Source organism: Dendrobates tinctorius, unplaced genomic scaffold (genome assembly GCF_039654945.1).
Source record: "Dendrobates tinctorius isolate UK_male_01 unplaced genomic scaffold, ASM3965494v1 ptg000254l, whole genome shotgun sequence".
Lineage (NCBI taxonomy): Eukaryota > Metazoa > Chordata > Amphibia > Anura > Dendrobatidae > Dendrobates > Dendrobates tinctorius.
The window spans coordinates 13,461,225-13,473,174 of record NW_027361921.1 but is presented as its reverse complement, the minus strand read 5'-3'; the positions used below and the strand labels follow the sequence as shown (position 1 = coordinate 13,473,174).

General features: G+C 41.3%; 1 protein-coding gene across 7 annotated transcripts in view; it reads right to left on the bottom strand.

The window, feature by feature from the left end:
• Nucleotides 1–2,177: 2,177 nt before the first annotated feature.
• INPP1 (inositol polyphosphate-1-phosphatase) overlaps nucleotides 2,178–11,950 on the bottom strand; it is a 124,491-nt gene continuing 114,718 nt past the window's right edge. For all 7 annotated transcript variants that reach the window (XM_073558184.1, XM_073558182.1, XM_073558178.1 and 4 more), the window contains one exon: nucleotides 2,178–4,280. In XM_073558184.1, the coding sequence (XP_073414285.1) occupies nucleotides 3,713–4,280 (568 nt within the window). In that variant the 3' untranslated portion in view covers nucleotides 2,178–3,712. The remainder of the gene's footprint in view (nucleotides 4,281–11,950) is intronic.

The following is an 11,950-nucleotide window of genomic DNA, read 5'->3' as shown; positions in this document are numbered from 1 at the left end:
TCTTATCACTTGTCTACTGCATTGCAATACACACACATGGCAAAGCATTAGACCTGCCATTTTGACACTGACAGAACTTCTGTTAGAGCCAGTTTATTGCTGGGTCTAACGAGCTACAAAGCAAGCATTATTTGACCTTCGGCTGCCATGAGTACCATTGGCTTCCTGCACATCGCTTCACAGGGATGCTAGTGAGGGAGCCCGCTGCCTCTAAACCATCTAAATGCTGCAATCTCTATGGATTGCTGCATTTAGAGGGTTAAGCTGGTAAACAGCCAGCAGCAGTGCTGGTTATTTGTTAGGGCTCATTCAGATGGCAGTGATTTTTCATTAGTGTTCGTATGCCAAAATCAAGAGTGGAACATACGGAGAAACTAGAATGGAAAGATTGACAGTGTCAATGTTTCCATTGTAGTTTCTCTATATGTTCCACTCCTGGTTTTATGAAAATTACATATTGGTGTGCACTCAGTTTCACCAACGATGGTGCCAGTTGAGGGGATTGGTGAGATCCCTCAGATCATGTAGAATAAATTTCAATTGCACACTCCTTTTGAATGCAAACAAGATTATACAGAGTTCCAATATATATTGTTCATTGTGTACAGACCTGTGACATACAGGTAATGGAGCTTCCAGCTACTCTAATACTGACCCTTGGCACATATCCATACAGAGCTCCAATATATATTATGTCTATTGTGCACAGACCTATAGCTGATCCGACTTGGGACCTATATCTTACCATTATTAAAGGGGTAAAATTACATGATTTCGAATTGCTGTAGCTATACACATTCCTTTGCCTTCCCAATGCAGGCACTATTATTTAGGATTTACCTATTCCATTATAGGCTTCCACATTCATCAACCTACTCAAGGATATTTCTTGAACAATACCTTCCAGGTATTTAACTGGGATTTATTTACAAACTAATGCTTGAGAGAAACTATTATTCACATATAATGCTTTCATTTCCCTAGACTTAACAAATCGCAGCTCCAGGGAAGAGAAATCCCTTTCTAGAAGAGAATACCTACTGAGTGGTACGACACACCTATTTTTATGACTATGTGCTTCTTGTATGATTCTAAGCTTATTCTATTTTTCTTATATGATTCTGTGCTTCTTTAATGCTTCTTTCACAATGTCTCAGATACTCTATGCTAAAACACTTGCTCTCCTCAGCTACAAATCTCTCTTGCTCTCAAGCTTTTGATAGCACATTTTGATCGCTGATTTGATACTTTGATGAGATGTATATAATCAAGCAAATGAGATTAAGACACTTGCTGTGGTATTATCTTGTTGCATTGTATATATGTATATAAATCACCAACATATATGTGTACTACATAAACATGTTACACTACTGTATATACTTATGTTTTATCTTTTGTTTTTAGCAACTGTCGTGAAAAAGGCCTATTTGGCCAAAACGCGTTGACATTCAAAAGGTTGCGCTTATGTATTGAGCTTTAATAAAAGTAATCTTGTTTGCATTCAAAAGGAGTGTGCAATTAATATTTATTCTACACGACTCCTGGTTTTGGCATACAAACACTAATGACAATTCACTGACATCTGAATGAGCTCTTAGGGTCCCGTCACACTAAACTACGCACCAGCGATCCCAACAACGATACGACCTGGTCAGGATCGCTGGTGCATCGCTGGTGAGCTGTCAAACAGGCAGATCTCACCAGCGATCAGGACCAGCGAGGAAGCTGGTAACTAGGGTAAATATCGGGTTACTAAGCGCACGGGTCACTTAGTTACCCGCTGTGTACCTTTGAAACCAATGTGCTCGCGCTGGGAGCTGGTATCCAAGGTAAATATCGGGTAACTAAGCACCCGTCGGGAGACCAACGATCAAAAAATGGCCCAAGACATTCCTGCATGATCAGCGATACCCGGCGGGGGGCGGTCGCTGATGCGTGCCACACACAGCAAGATCGCTGGTGCGTCACAAAATCGGTGACACATCAGCGATCTCGCTATGTGTGACGGGGCCTTTAGACAGAGCTCCCGGTGACTACTGTGCAGGTACAGCTCCTGTGCCAGCATAATCGCAATGAAGTCATTGTTTTACCATTTGAGGGAACACCTTCATGATCATGACATACAGTTACATCATATGCCGAGAAGGGTAAAAAGAAAAGACAACGCAAGGTAGTGAGCTAGATAACATTTAATGTAAATATTCACCATTGAACATTTTATTCTCTTAATACAGTTATTGAAATGATAATCTGCCTTTGCTAGTCGCCACCAGAAGGAGCATAGGCACTTACTGCACACTGCAATGTCAATGTATTTCACGTAAGAGCAGTATGCAGTAAGCTTCTGTGAATGCTGGCTGCAGGAACCACAGTATCATCCAATAATGTCAACACACAGGACATGTGGTTCCCAGGGTTAAACAGTTCTAATAAAAATAGTGGTTTGTACTTACTGTATTTTTCTGACTATAAAACGCACTTTTTTCCTCCAAAAATGTGGAGGAAAATGGGGGATGAATCTTATAGTCAGATGTCCCTACTCTGGCTGTGGTGGGGAGGTGGGGGAGCAGCAACAGCAGAGCAGCAGGTCACAGGAGTCAGCGGCTGCGGCTAACTCCTGTGCCCACTGAGAAAGAAATATTTACTGCATTCCACGGCCATGGGAGTGAAGGGCAGTGAATATTCATTTCTCTTTAATAGCAGACACACTGTTAGCCGCAGCAGACGGCTTCCTGCAGATGCCGAGCGTTTGTGTGTGCCCACTACTTAAGGAAATGAATGTTCACTGCTCTCCACTCCTATAGGCGTGGAATGCAGTGAATATTCACTCCCTTTAGTAGCAGGCACACTTGAATGCCAGGTGGCTACGGCTAACACTGTGCCCGCTATTAAACAGCAATGAATACTCACTGCTCTCCACGCACATAATGCCAGTGTGGAGAGCAGTGAGTATTCTGACAGCGGTCCTCAGCTTGTAAGCAGCGCATGATGTCCCTGTCATGTGCTGATTACAAGCATAAATCAGATGCTCAAAGTTCATGATAATCCCTATAAAATTTGAATTGCATTCACAAATAAACCGTTCTCAGAAGCAGCAAGCACCAATACATATATTACACATTTATGATAAAGAGGATACATAGATATGATAATACAATATATAATACATGTAACATAACATTTTTAAACAAAAAATAAAAGGGAATCTGGTCAGCAGGATTTTACCCCACAAACTATTTAAAAGCACATATAGCTCTTTCAAAGACAAGTCCTGCAATAATTTTACATAAGTCAGTTCCTGCTACTGAAAAATCAGGCTTGGAATTAACATGCAGATGAATAGCAACTGTAGACCTGAAGCCTTTGCCACTTTAGCTCTATTCCCAGCTCAGCATGGTCTCCTCCTGCTTGATTGACAGTCTCCATGATGTGTGACATCAGGAAAGTGAGCTGTCAGTCAAGCAGGAGGAGGCAGTGATGGGTGGGGAACAGCATTGGAGTAACGAGCTTCAGATCTGCAAATATCTCTTCAGCCTAATTTGCGTACCAATTCAAACTATAGTTTCTCATTAACATAGGAATGGTCTGTCCATGTAAACGTATTGCTGGATTGGTCTTTGAAAGCCCCGCCTTTAAATAGTTAGATATAAATAATTTGAGGGGGTTTGGGTGAATTTTGGCTGACAGATTCCCTTTACCAAGAAAATAATTAATGAAGTTCTTTTGGCAAAGACAATTCTTTCATAAAGAGATTCATAAAGACATCTAGATGCTGTTCTGATCGGTAAGCAACAAGTCCTCCTTTATTGGCCCATCTGTCTGCTCCTTTTGCCTCTTGCACTTCAGAATTGTAAAGGAGATGTGGTCTGGCAACCAGTTTCACATTCCGATTTGCAGACTTAATACATTCTGAAAAGTCCAACACTCCACCTCCCAGAGATTTAAGAATGGCATGAGCAGCACAGCTATCCCACTTAAATGTGGTGTCTTCCGAAAAAACATAGAAATCTACAAAACCTTGAATCACACAAAGACACTTGTAACCTGCACCAGCAGCAAAGTGTAGATTCTCACCACATACTGCTGACAAGGCCCTGAGAACATTTTTTGCTTCAGCTGAGCTTGTCACTGTAGCATAAGAATCTTTTCCAGAATCAGTCCTCTGCTGAGAGCCAAGGGAAACTTTGTTATCGGGTTTTCCAGGGGAAGCAGAAAACTGCAGAGAGCAGATATTGTTTCCCATATATGAAAATCCCCAGTACCACTGACCTTTCCATCTAAAATTAAAGGAAAACAAAAACTATTAAAAGAACTGGTACTGAAGGTAAAAAATATATATTATGTATATAAATATTTGCAAACAAAATTACTCAACCAGCATTGCAAATTACCGCATTTTTTTGGACTATAAAGACACCCCAAATTTTCAAAAAGAAAAGGGGGAAAAAATAATGTGTCAAATGGGGGCCCGTCTTACAGTCTGAATTCAGCGTAATTGGGGGGGTTGGTACAGGTGCAGGAGTGGTCACGGGGTTTTTCGGTGGTCCAGGTTTACTCTATATTGTGTTTCCAGACGAATACTCTTTTCATGATGTCTGATCTTTTGTTATGTGGTACACGTCTCTTTACTGCAGACACCATATTTCTTGTTTTATGTGCATCTATAGGCTCACCTTTTAGCCTGTACTCATCACTACACTGTGGATTTTTAGCATATTGATATCCTGTGCCATCACTATTGACTGTTCCATTACATTTTGTCTGCTTTGTTTTTGTAAAATATTTTGCAATAAATAAATTTGTCATTTTCTCTGGACTTTGACTCTTAATCTCGCTCATAGGTTATATATGCTAGTGGAGTGTCCATTATTAATATTTTTCCCTTAGGCTACCTACAGACAGTCATAATATTTTAATATATTACTAATTAATGTTTTTGGTTTGGATGATACCGATTATACTGGACAAAAAAAGGGAGCAGCGCTATTTTATGTCCTTTACTCCCTGATGGTGAATTGCACCTTCCTGACCAGGCCTATTTTTACAATTCTGACCATTGGCACTTTATAAGTTCATAACTCTGGAACGCTTCAATGGCTCCCACTGATTGAGACTGTTTAAGTGAAATATTGTACTTCAGGATAGTGGTAAAATTTATTTGATATAACTTGCGTTTATTTATAAAAAATAAATAAATTTGGTGAAAATTTGGAAAATTTAGCAATATTCAAACTTTGAATTCTAATGCCTTTAAATCAGAGATTTGTCACACAAAATAGTTAATAACATTTCCCACATTTCTACTTTACATCAGCACAATTTTTTAAACATTTTTTGTTAGGAACCACCTCACATTTGAAGTGACTTAAAATGCCCAAAACTGACACCATTCTAAAAGCTGCACTCCTAATAACCACATTTACAAAGCTTATTAACCCTTAACAATTAACTTTTTTCACAAAAAAATACTTTAACACGGTTTTTGAGCACGGAAGAGCTCGGAAGGGAGGGAGCGCCATTTGACTTTTGAATGCAAAATTTGCTGGAACAATTAGCAGATGCCACGTCGCGTTTGGAGAGCCCCTGATGTGCCTAAAACAGCAAAAAAAAACAAAAAAAAAACAAAAACTCACAAGTGACACCATTTTAGAAACTAGACCCCTCAAGGAATGTATTTAGATGTGTGGTTAGCACGTTGAACCCCCAAGTGCTTCACAGAAGTTTAGAATGTTGAACCGTGAAAAGAAAAAAAAAAAAAAAAATTCATTTTCACTACAAAAATTTTTTTTTAAGTCACAGATTTTGCATATTCATAACCGTAACCTGAGAAAATGTACCATACAATTTGTTGTGCAATTTCTCCTGAGTATGCCGATACTCCATATGTGGGGGAATACTACTAGTCAGATTTTGCTGGAATGGTTTGAGGGTGCCCTATCACATTGGCAGAGCCCGAGGTGCCGCAACAACAGAAACCCGCTATATGTGAACTCTTTACAAACTACATTCCCAAATGAATTCATCTAGTTGTGCAGTGGTCATATTGACAACACATGTACCTCACAGAATGGCACTAGAGTTATAGTCCTCTTCCTCTCTGAAGAGACAATTTGCATAATTCCCAGAGGAGCATTGCGGCTTTAAGTCTCCTCATCTCGGCATGCTTAGCATGTCATTCTCCGCAAGGAGAAACAATACTTCTTGAATATCGGTCAGACGCCTCTCACACAGCCAAACCAGATCTCACACTTTGCACTGACGAGGGGCAGTACCCTGAAACACAATGTCTGCAAATTGAGATTCTGGTTTTGGCTTTTACCCTAAGTCCTGTAACAAGGCTCGTTAAAGGGTCGACACTGACTTTTAGGATTGCTACTTTTAATAGGTGGCACTAAAGTTCTAGTCCTCTTCCTCTCTGAAGAGACAATTCACAGAATTTTATACCAGTGAACAATTAAATTTTTACCACAAAAATGTAATTTTAGTCCTAAGCTTTTAATTTTTCTAAGAGCGAATAGGATTTTTATTTTTTTTTTTTTTTTACAACAAACTCAAGTCCATTTTTTCTTGTGTGCGCAAATAACCTACATGTAATCCTGAAATATTTTTCAGGCACAGTGTAAAGCTTTGAAGTGGAAAAAGAGCACCATATTATAGTACAGATTTTACGGTTATGGTTTGCGGTGCCATGACTCACTGGGAGCCCTCCTGAAGTGTCAGCAGAGCAGAACCCCCTATAAGAGACACCATGTTACAAGCTACACCTCTCAGTGAAATCATCTAGGGGTGCAATGATCATATCGACACCACAGGTGGGTCACAGTTTTATATCATTTGGCAGTGAAGAAAACACTAACTACATTTTTACCACCAAAATTTTGTTTTAGCCCCAAATTTTACATTTTCACACATGTTGGTAAAATTGGCACCATAATTTGTCCTGTAATTTCTATTGGACGTGGTAATCTCCCATATGTGGCTGTACTGTACTAATTAGCCATACAGCGAGACTTGGAAGGGACGGAGCGATATCTGCCTTCTGGAGCACAGATTAGTATAGTTTGCGGGTCTATACAGAGCCCCCAAGTGCTAGAAGAGCAGAATAACGCCCCCTCAAGTGACCCCATTTTGGAAATGATACCACTTTGGGAATATAAAATATATATATATATATATATATATATATATATATATATATATATATATATATATATATATATATATATATATATATATATATATACATATACACATATACATATACATACATACACACATACGATTGCAAACTGACGAAAATTGCAAACTGACGTTGTAGTGACCAGTACGCTATGCCCAGCTCATGCTTTTGGAGACATGCATTCGTAAGTTAAGCGGCTCTCGCTTCAGAAATGCCAAACATGTGGATAATATATGTGGTTTAGGTACACTGAGGCTCAGAAGGGAGGGAGGCATTTGGAAGCACAGAACTTGCTAAATTTCTTTTGAAGGGCAAGGAGCCATTTCGCATTTCCAGGGCCTTTGTGCTACCAGTAACGTGGAAGCCCCCTAAATTACCATTAACAGGTGACGGACCTGAGTGGGGACTTGATTTTTTTTGTGGATTGAGTAGAAGCTTTTGTAAGGAACATTTTACATAACGTTTCGGATCACATTTATCTTGCGCTCTACGCTGAGCACTTACTTTGGGGTTTCCATCTAAATCTGAGTGTCGTGACAGATGAAACCCTCGAAGCAGCAGAGTTACACTGGACTATGTCTGGTTCAGCGGTGTCCTTATCATTAGTGTAGAAAACGGTCTAAAAAAAAAAACCAAACAATGCTAGATCACAGGTCCTATGGCATCCACAGTTCCTCCTCCTGCCTCATTATAGGGAATCTTCCGACAGGGGTTCTGTCTGAATCACTTAGTTCAGGGATTTACATGAAAACTCAGAGGTAAGCGTTGAGCTCAGGATAAATGTGCGCCGAGTCTTACTGCGATCTTTGGGAGGCAGAATGAACAAGTCAACAGCAGGTGAAGAATTTGTTTTATTTATGTTTTACTCTGGTCCTCATGTAATGTAAGTGATCAGGCAACTTTATTCTTCGGGTCAGTGTGATTACAGGGATACCAGAATTTTATCTTTTTTATGTTTGGCTGCTGTTACATACTAAAAAATGGTTTTCATTCCAAAAGCAGAGCCATATTTTGAGAGCTATAATTTTTCAATATTTCGGTTGACAGTTACTGATCATACTCAAGCAACTTTGCTTGCTCTGATGACCTGGATGTTGTCATGATGACATTGGGTCACCATGGCAACGATTGGGACCCCATGATGACTTCACGGTGTCTCCGATCCAAGGGCAGAAGGGCAGTCTTCCCTCTGGCTGTTCCCGAAATGCTGCGATCGAGTTCGATCGTCACATTTAGTGGGTAAAAGTGCTGGGAGAAGTGCAGACCACTACTGGCACCGAGTGCCGGTTGTCAGCTGTCAAAATCAGCTTACACTTTGCGTCGATCGTGTACGCACAGCCACTGTATCCATATGTCCCAGGTCACGGGTGGGAAAGGGGTTAATTCTAATACACAGTGAACAAAGCACTATGCAAATGCTGCCCAAAAATGCCATCCATGAGGCTACTTGAAAAAGAGTAATAAATATAATGAAAGATAAATATAATTAAAGATAAAAGGTTAAAAGGGAAGGAAAACAGCCAAGGGAGGAATACATAGACAACACCAGACCTAGAAAGTACGGTCGCGGTGCAAAAAAATTAAGTGGAGGAAACCAGCCAGGGAAGGAAGATATACATAAGACCTCACTGACAAACTCCCGCACCAACAAACCAACGTAAAGAAATACCACACAGCTTATATAAAAAAAAAAAAAAAAAAAAAAAAAAACACAGACAAATACATTTTGCTGCAATATAATTAAAAAACTGGAAATAAAAGTTTATATTCATAGTTACATAGGTTGAAAAAAAGACCTAGGTCCATAAAGTTCGACCTTTCTCCACCAATTGTTTTTTCTTCGGTCACTAAATTAACCATAACCTGCAATGTTATATGTATTGAGGAAATGGTCTAGCCCATTTTTTTTTAAGAAAAGCTGTTATAGTGTCGGCCATTACTACCTCACGACCCTGGATGCTTGTCAAAGTTTTTTGGTGAGGTTGCTGTGCCAGGGTTGCCTACGGATTCGTCGCACTTTGCCATGCGTGAGAGGGGCAACTGAGTCGATGGCTGATGTGAGGGGGGCGTTGTAGAAAGCGGTGAAGGAGTCTATCGTGGAGTGAGGACAGAGGTAGAAGAGTCTGAGTGTCCAGGTGTGTGAAGTTTCTGCGAGGATGTGCTAGTGGCTGGACATGGGGGGCAGGTGAGGACAAGGATGAGAAGGTGAGTAGATGGTGGTCAGAGAGGGGGAAGGTAGAGGTTGTGAGATTGGGTAGGGAACAGAGGCGGGTGAAGATGAGGTCTAATGTATGTCCATCTGTGTGGGTGGCTGTGGAGGACCACTGAGTAAGTCCAAAGGATGAGGTAAGTGACAGGAATTTGGAGGATGCTGGCTGGTGGGTGTCAATGGGGATCTTGAAGTCCCCCATGATGATGGTGGGGATGGCAGCAGAGAAAAACACCGGTATTACTTACCTGGTAATGTGTTTTTTCATGAGACATGACGGCACCACGAGAGAGGAGATCCGGCCAACAAGGACAGGAAAACCTTCAAGATAAAAGGGTCGGCTCCTCACTCCGCATCAGTTGTTTTACAGGGCACGAGAGGAACTCTGCAGGTTAGTGTACATATAAATAATACATCCTTTATACCATTAAATTTCCAACACCCAAGGGAGTGTATAATGCATCCCATTAATGATGTGATCAACAGGGAGGGAATATAAGGGTGCGTCATGTCTCATGAAAAAAACAAAACAAAAAAAAAAACAAAACACATTACCAGGTATGTAATACCCGTGTTTTTCCATCATACATGACAGCACCACGACAGTTACAGAGATTTGTATTCTCTTAGGCAGGGATCACTGCTTGTAACACTCTTCTCCCATATATGAGATTAGAGGTAGCAAATAGGTCTAACCTATAATGTTTGACAAAGGTAGACGGAGCGGACCAAGTGGCCGCCTTATAGATTTGGTCAATGGGAGAGTCTGCTCTCTCCGTCCAGGACGTTGCCATGGCCCTTGTGGAGTGAGCTTTTATACCTTCTGGAATAGCCCTGCCTGCCCAGCTATATGCTGGCATAATGGCCTTTCTCACCCATCTAGCTAAAGTCTGCTTAGGGGCTTTAAGGCCCTTCCTTGCCCCCTGGTATGAGACAAATAAGGCCCTCAGTTTTCTCCATGGTCTCGTTACCTCTAAATATTGTAGGAGACATCTCCTCATATCTAGGCAATGAAGCCGCTCCTCCTTCTGGTAGTTAGGGTTAGAACAAAGGGATGACAAGATTAACTACTAAGCCCTATGGAATTTTGATACCACCCTGGGAAGGTGTGCTTGATCTAATTTTAACAACTCTATCGCCCATGGCCAAAGTGTAGGGAGGGTCTGTTGATCATGCGAGTAAATGGTCAACCTACAGGCCGATGTGAGGGCCATTAATAAGGCTGTTAGAATCTTTATCTGATGTTGTGTTTAGTGGTATAAACGGATTCTCTGTCAGAGATGGTAGAACTAGATTTGAATCCCAAGGAGGAGTAAGGGACGGGACAGAGTCAGCTCTAGTACAGGCCTGGATAAACCTGGCCACCCACCTATTGTTTGCCAGGTCGCAGTTGAATAAGGCAGCCAGGGCTGATACGTGTAATTTGAGGGTACCGACAACTAACCCCAACTCAACCTTCCTGCAGAAATTCTAGTACTGCCACTATCGGGACTTCCTCTTCATAAATTTTTTGTAGTCACTGGTTTTCTGCTACTGAGTAAGGTGGATATTAACCCTGCTGAGAATCCCTTTTTTCTCTAGTAGTGACTTTTCAAATTCCAGGCTGCTGAGGGTGATTGAAGGGACCCTGTGTTAGAAGGTCCTAGACCTCTGTCACTGACCTCACTCTCAGCCAATAGAACCATGGTCTTTACGGCCAAAAGGGAGTTATTATAAATCACTCTGGCTCTCTCCCCCTGATCTTCCTCAGAACCGCTGGTATGAGGTATATTGGAGGGTAGGCATACAGGAGACCTGATGTTCACTCTATCCTGAAGGCATCTACTGCCAACGGTCTGTCTGCTGGACTTAGAGAGCAGAATTTCTGAACCTTCCTGTTGGCTTCTGAGGCGAAGGCATCTATACTGGGTTTTCCCCACATGTGCACTATCCGTTAAAAAATAGATTCTTTTAGGCACCATTCCCCTTGTCTCAAGTGGTTCCTGCTCAGACAGTCTGCCTTCAAGTTGTCTACACCCTGGATATGCAGGGCTGATAATGAGAGGAACAGGTGTTCCGCCAGAGTCCTGATCCAGCCTCAAACTGCTTAGCGGAGGCCCTCTGACGAGAGCAGTCACCTTTAGCCTAAAAGGGCCAGTGACTATCTGCATCAAGGACTGCAAACGGGTGTCTCCCTGGTGGTTTACCTATACAACCACTGCTTGGTTGTCTTGATAGGACTCTCACGTGGTGTCCTCTTTAAGTGTGGTAACAATTCCTCTGGAGTTTTTTCGATTGTTAGAAGTTCTCAATCGTTTGAGTTTGTATGTCATCCCCTGAGGAAGAAGTATTATCTACTTCGAAACGCGTTGGGAAATAAATGGTTAATCCTTTTACTTAATCTGGATTCAGTATTTGTTCAGCAGCGCACTTAAGTCCATGAATTACTGTTCTATTAAGTTTAATGTTATGGCGGTCACGGAGTGAACCTTTGGACGTGCAGCAAGCGGAGAACTGAATTTATATGTTTGAATCTCTCCTGGAAAAGGTCAGTGTATTCCTTTATTTCTTTCAAATAA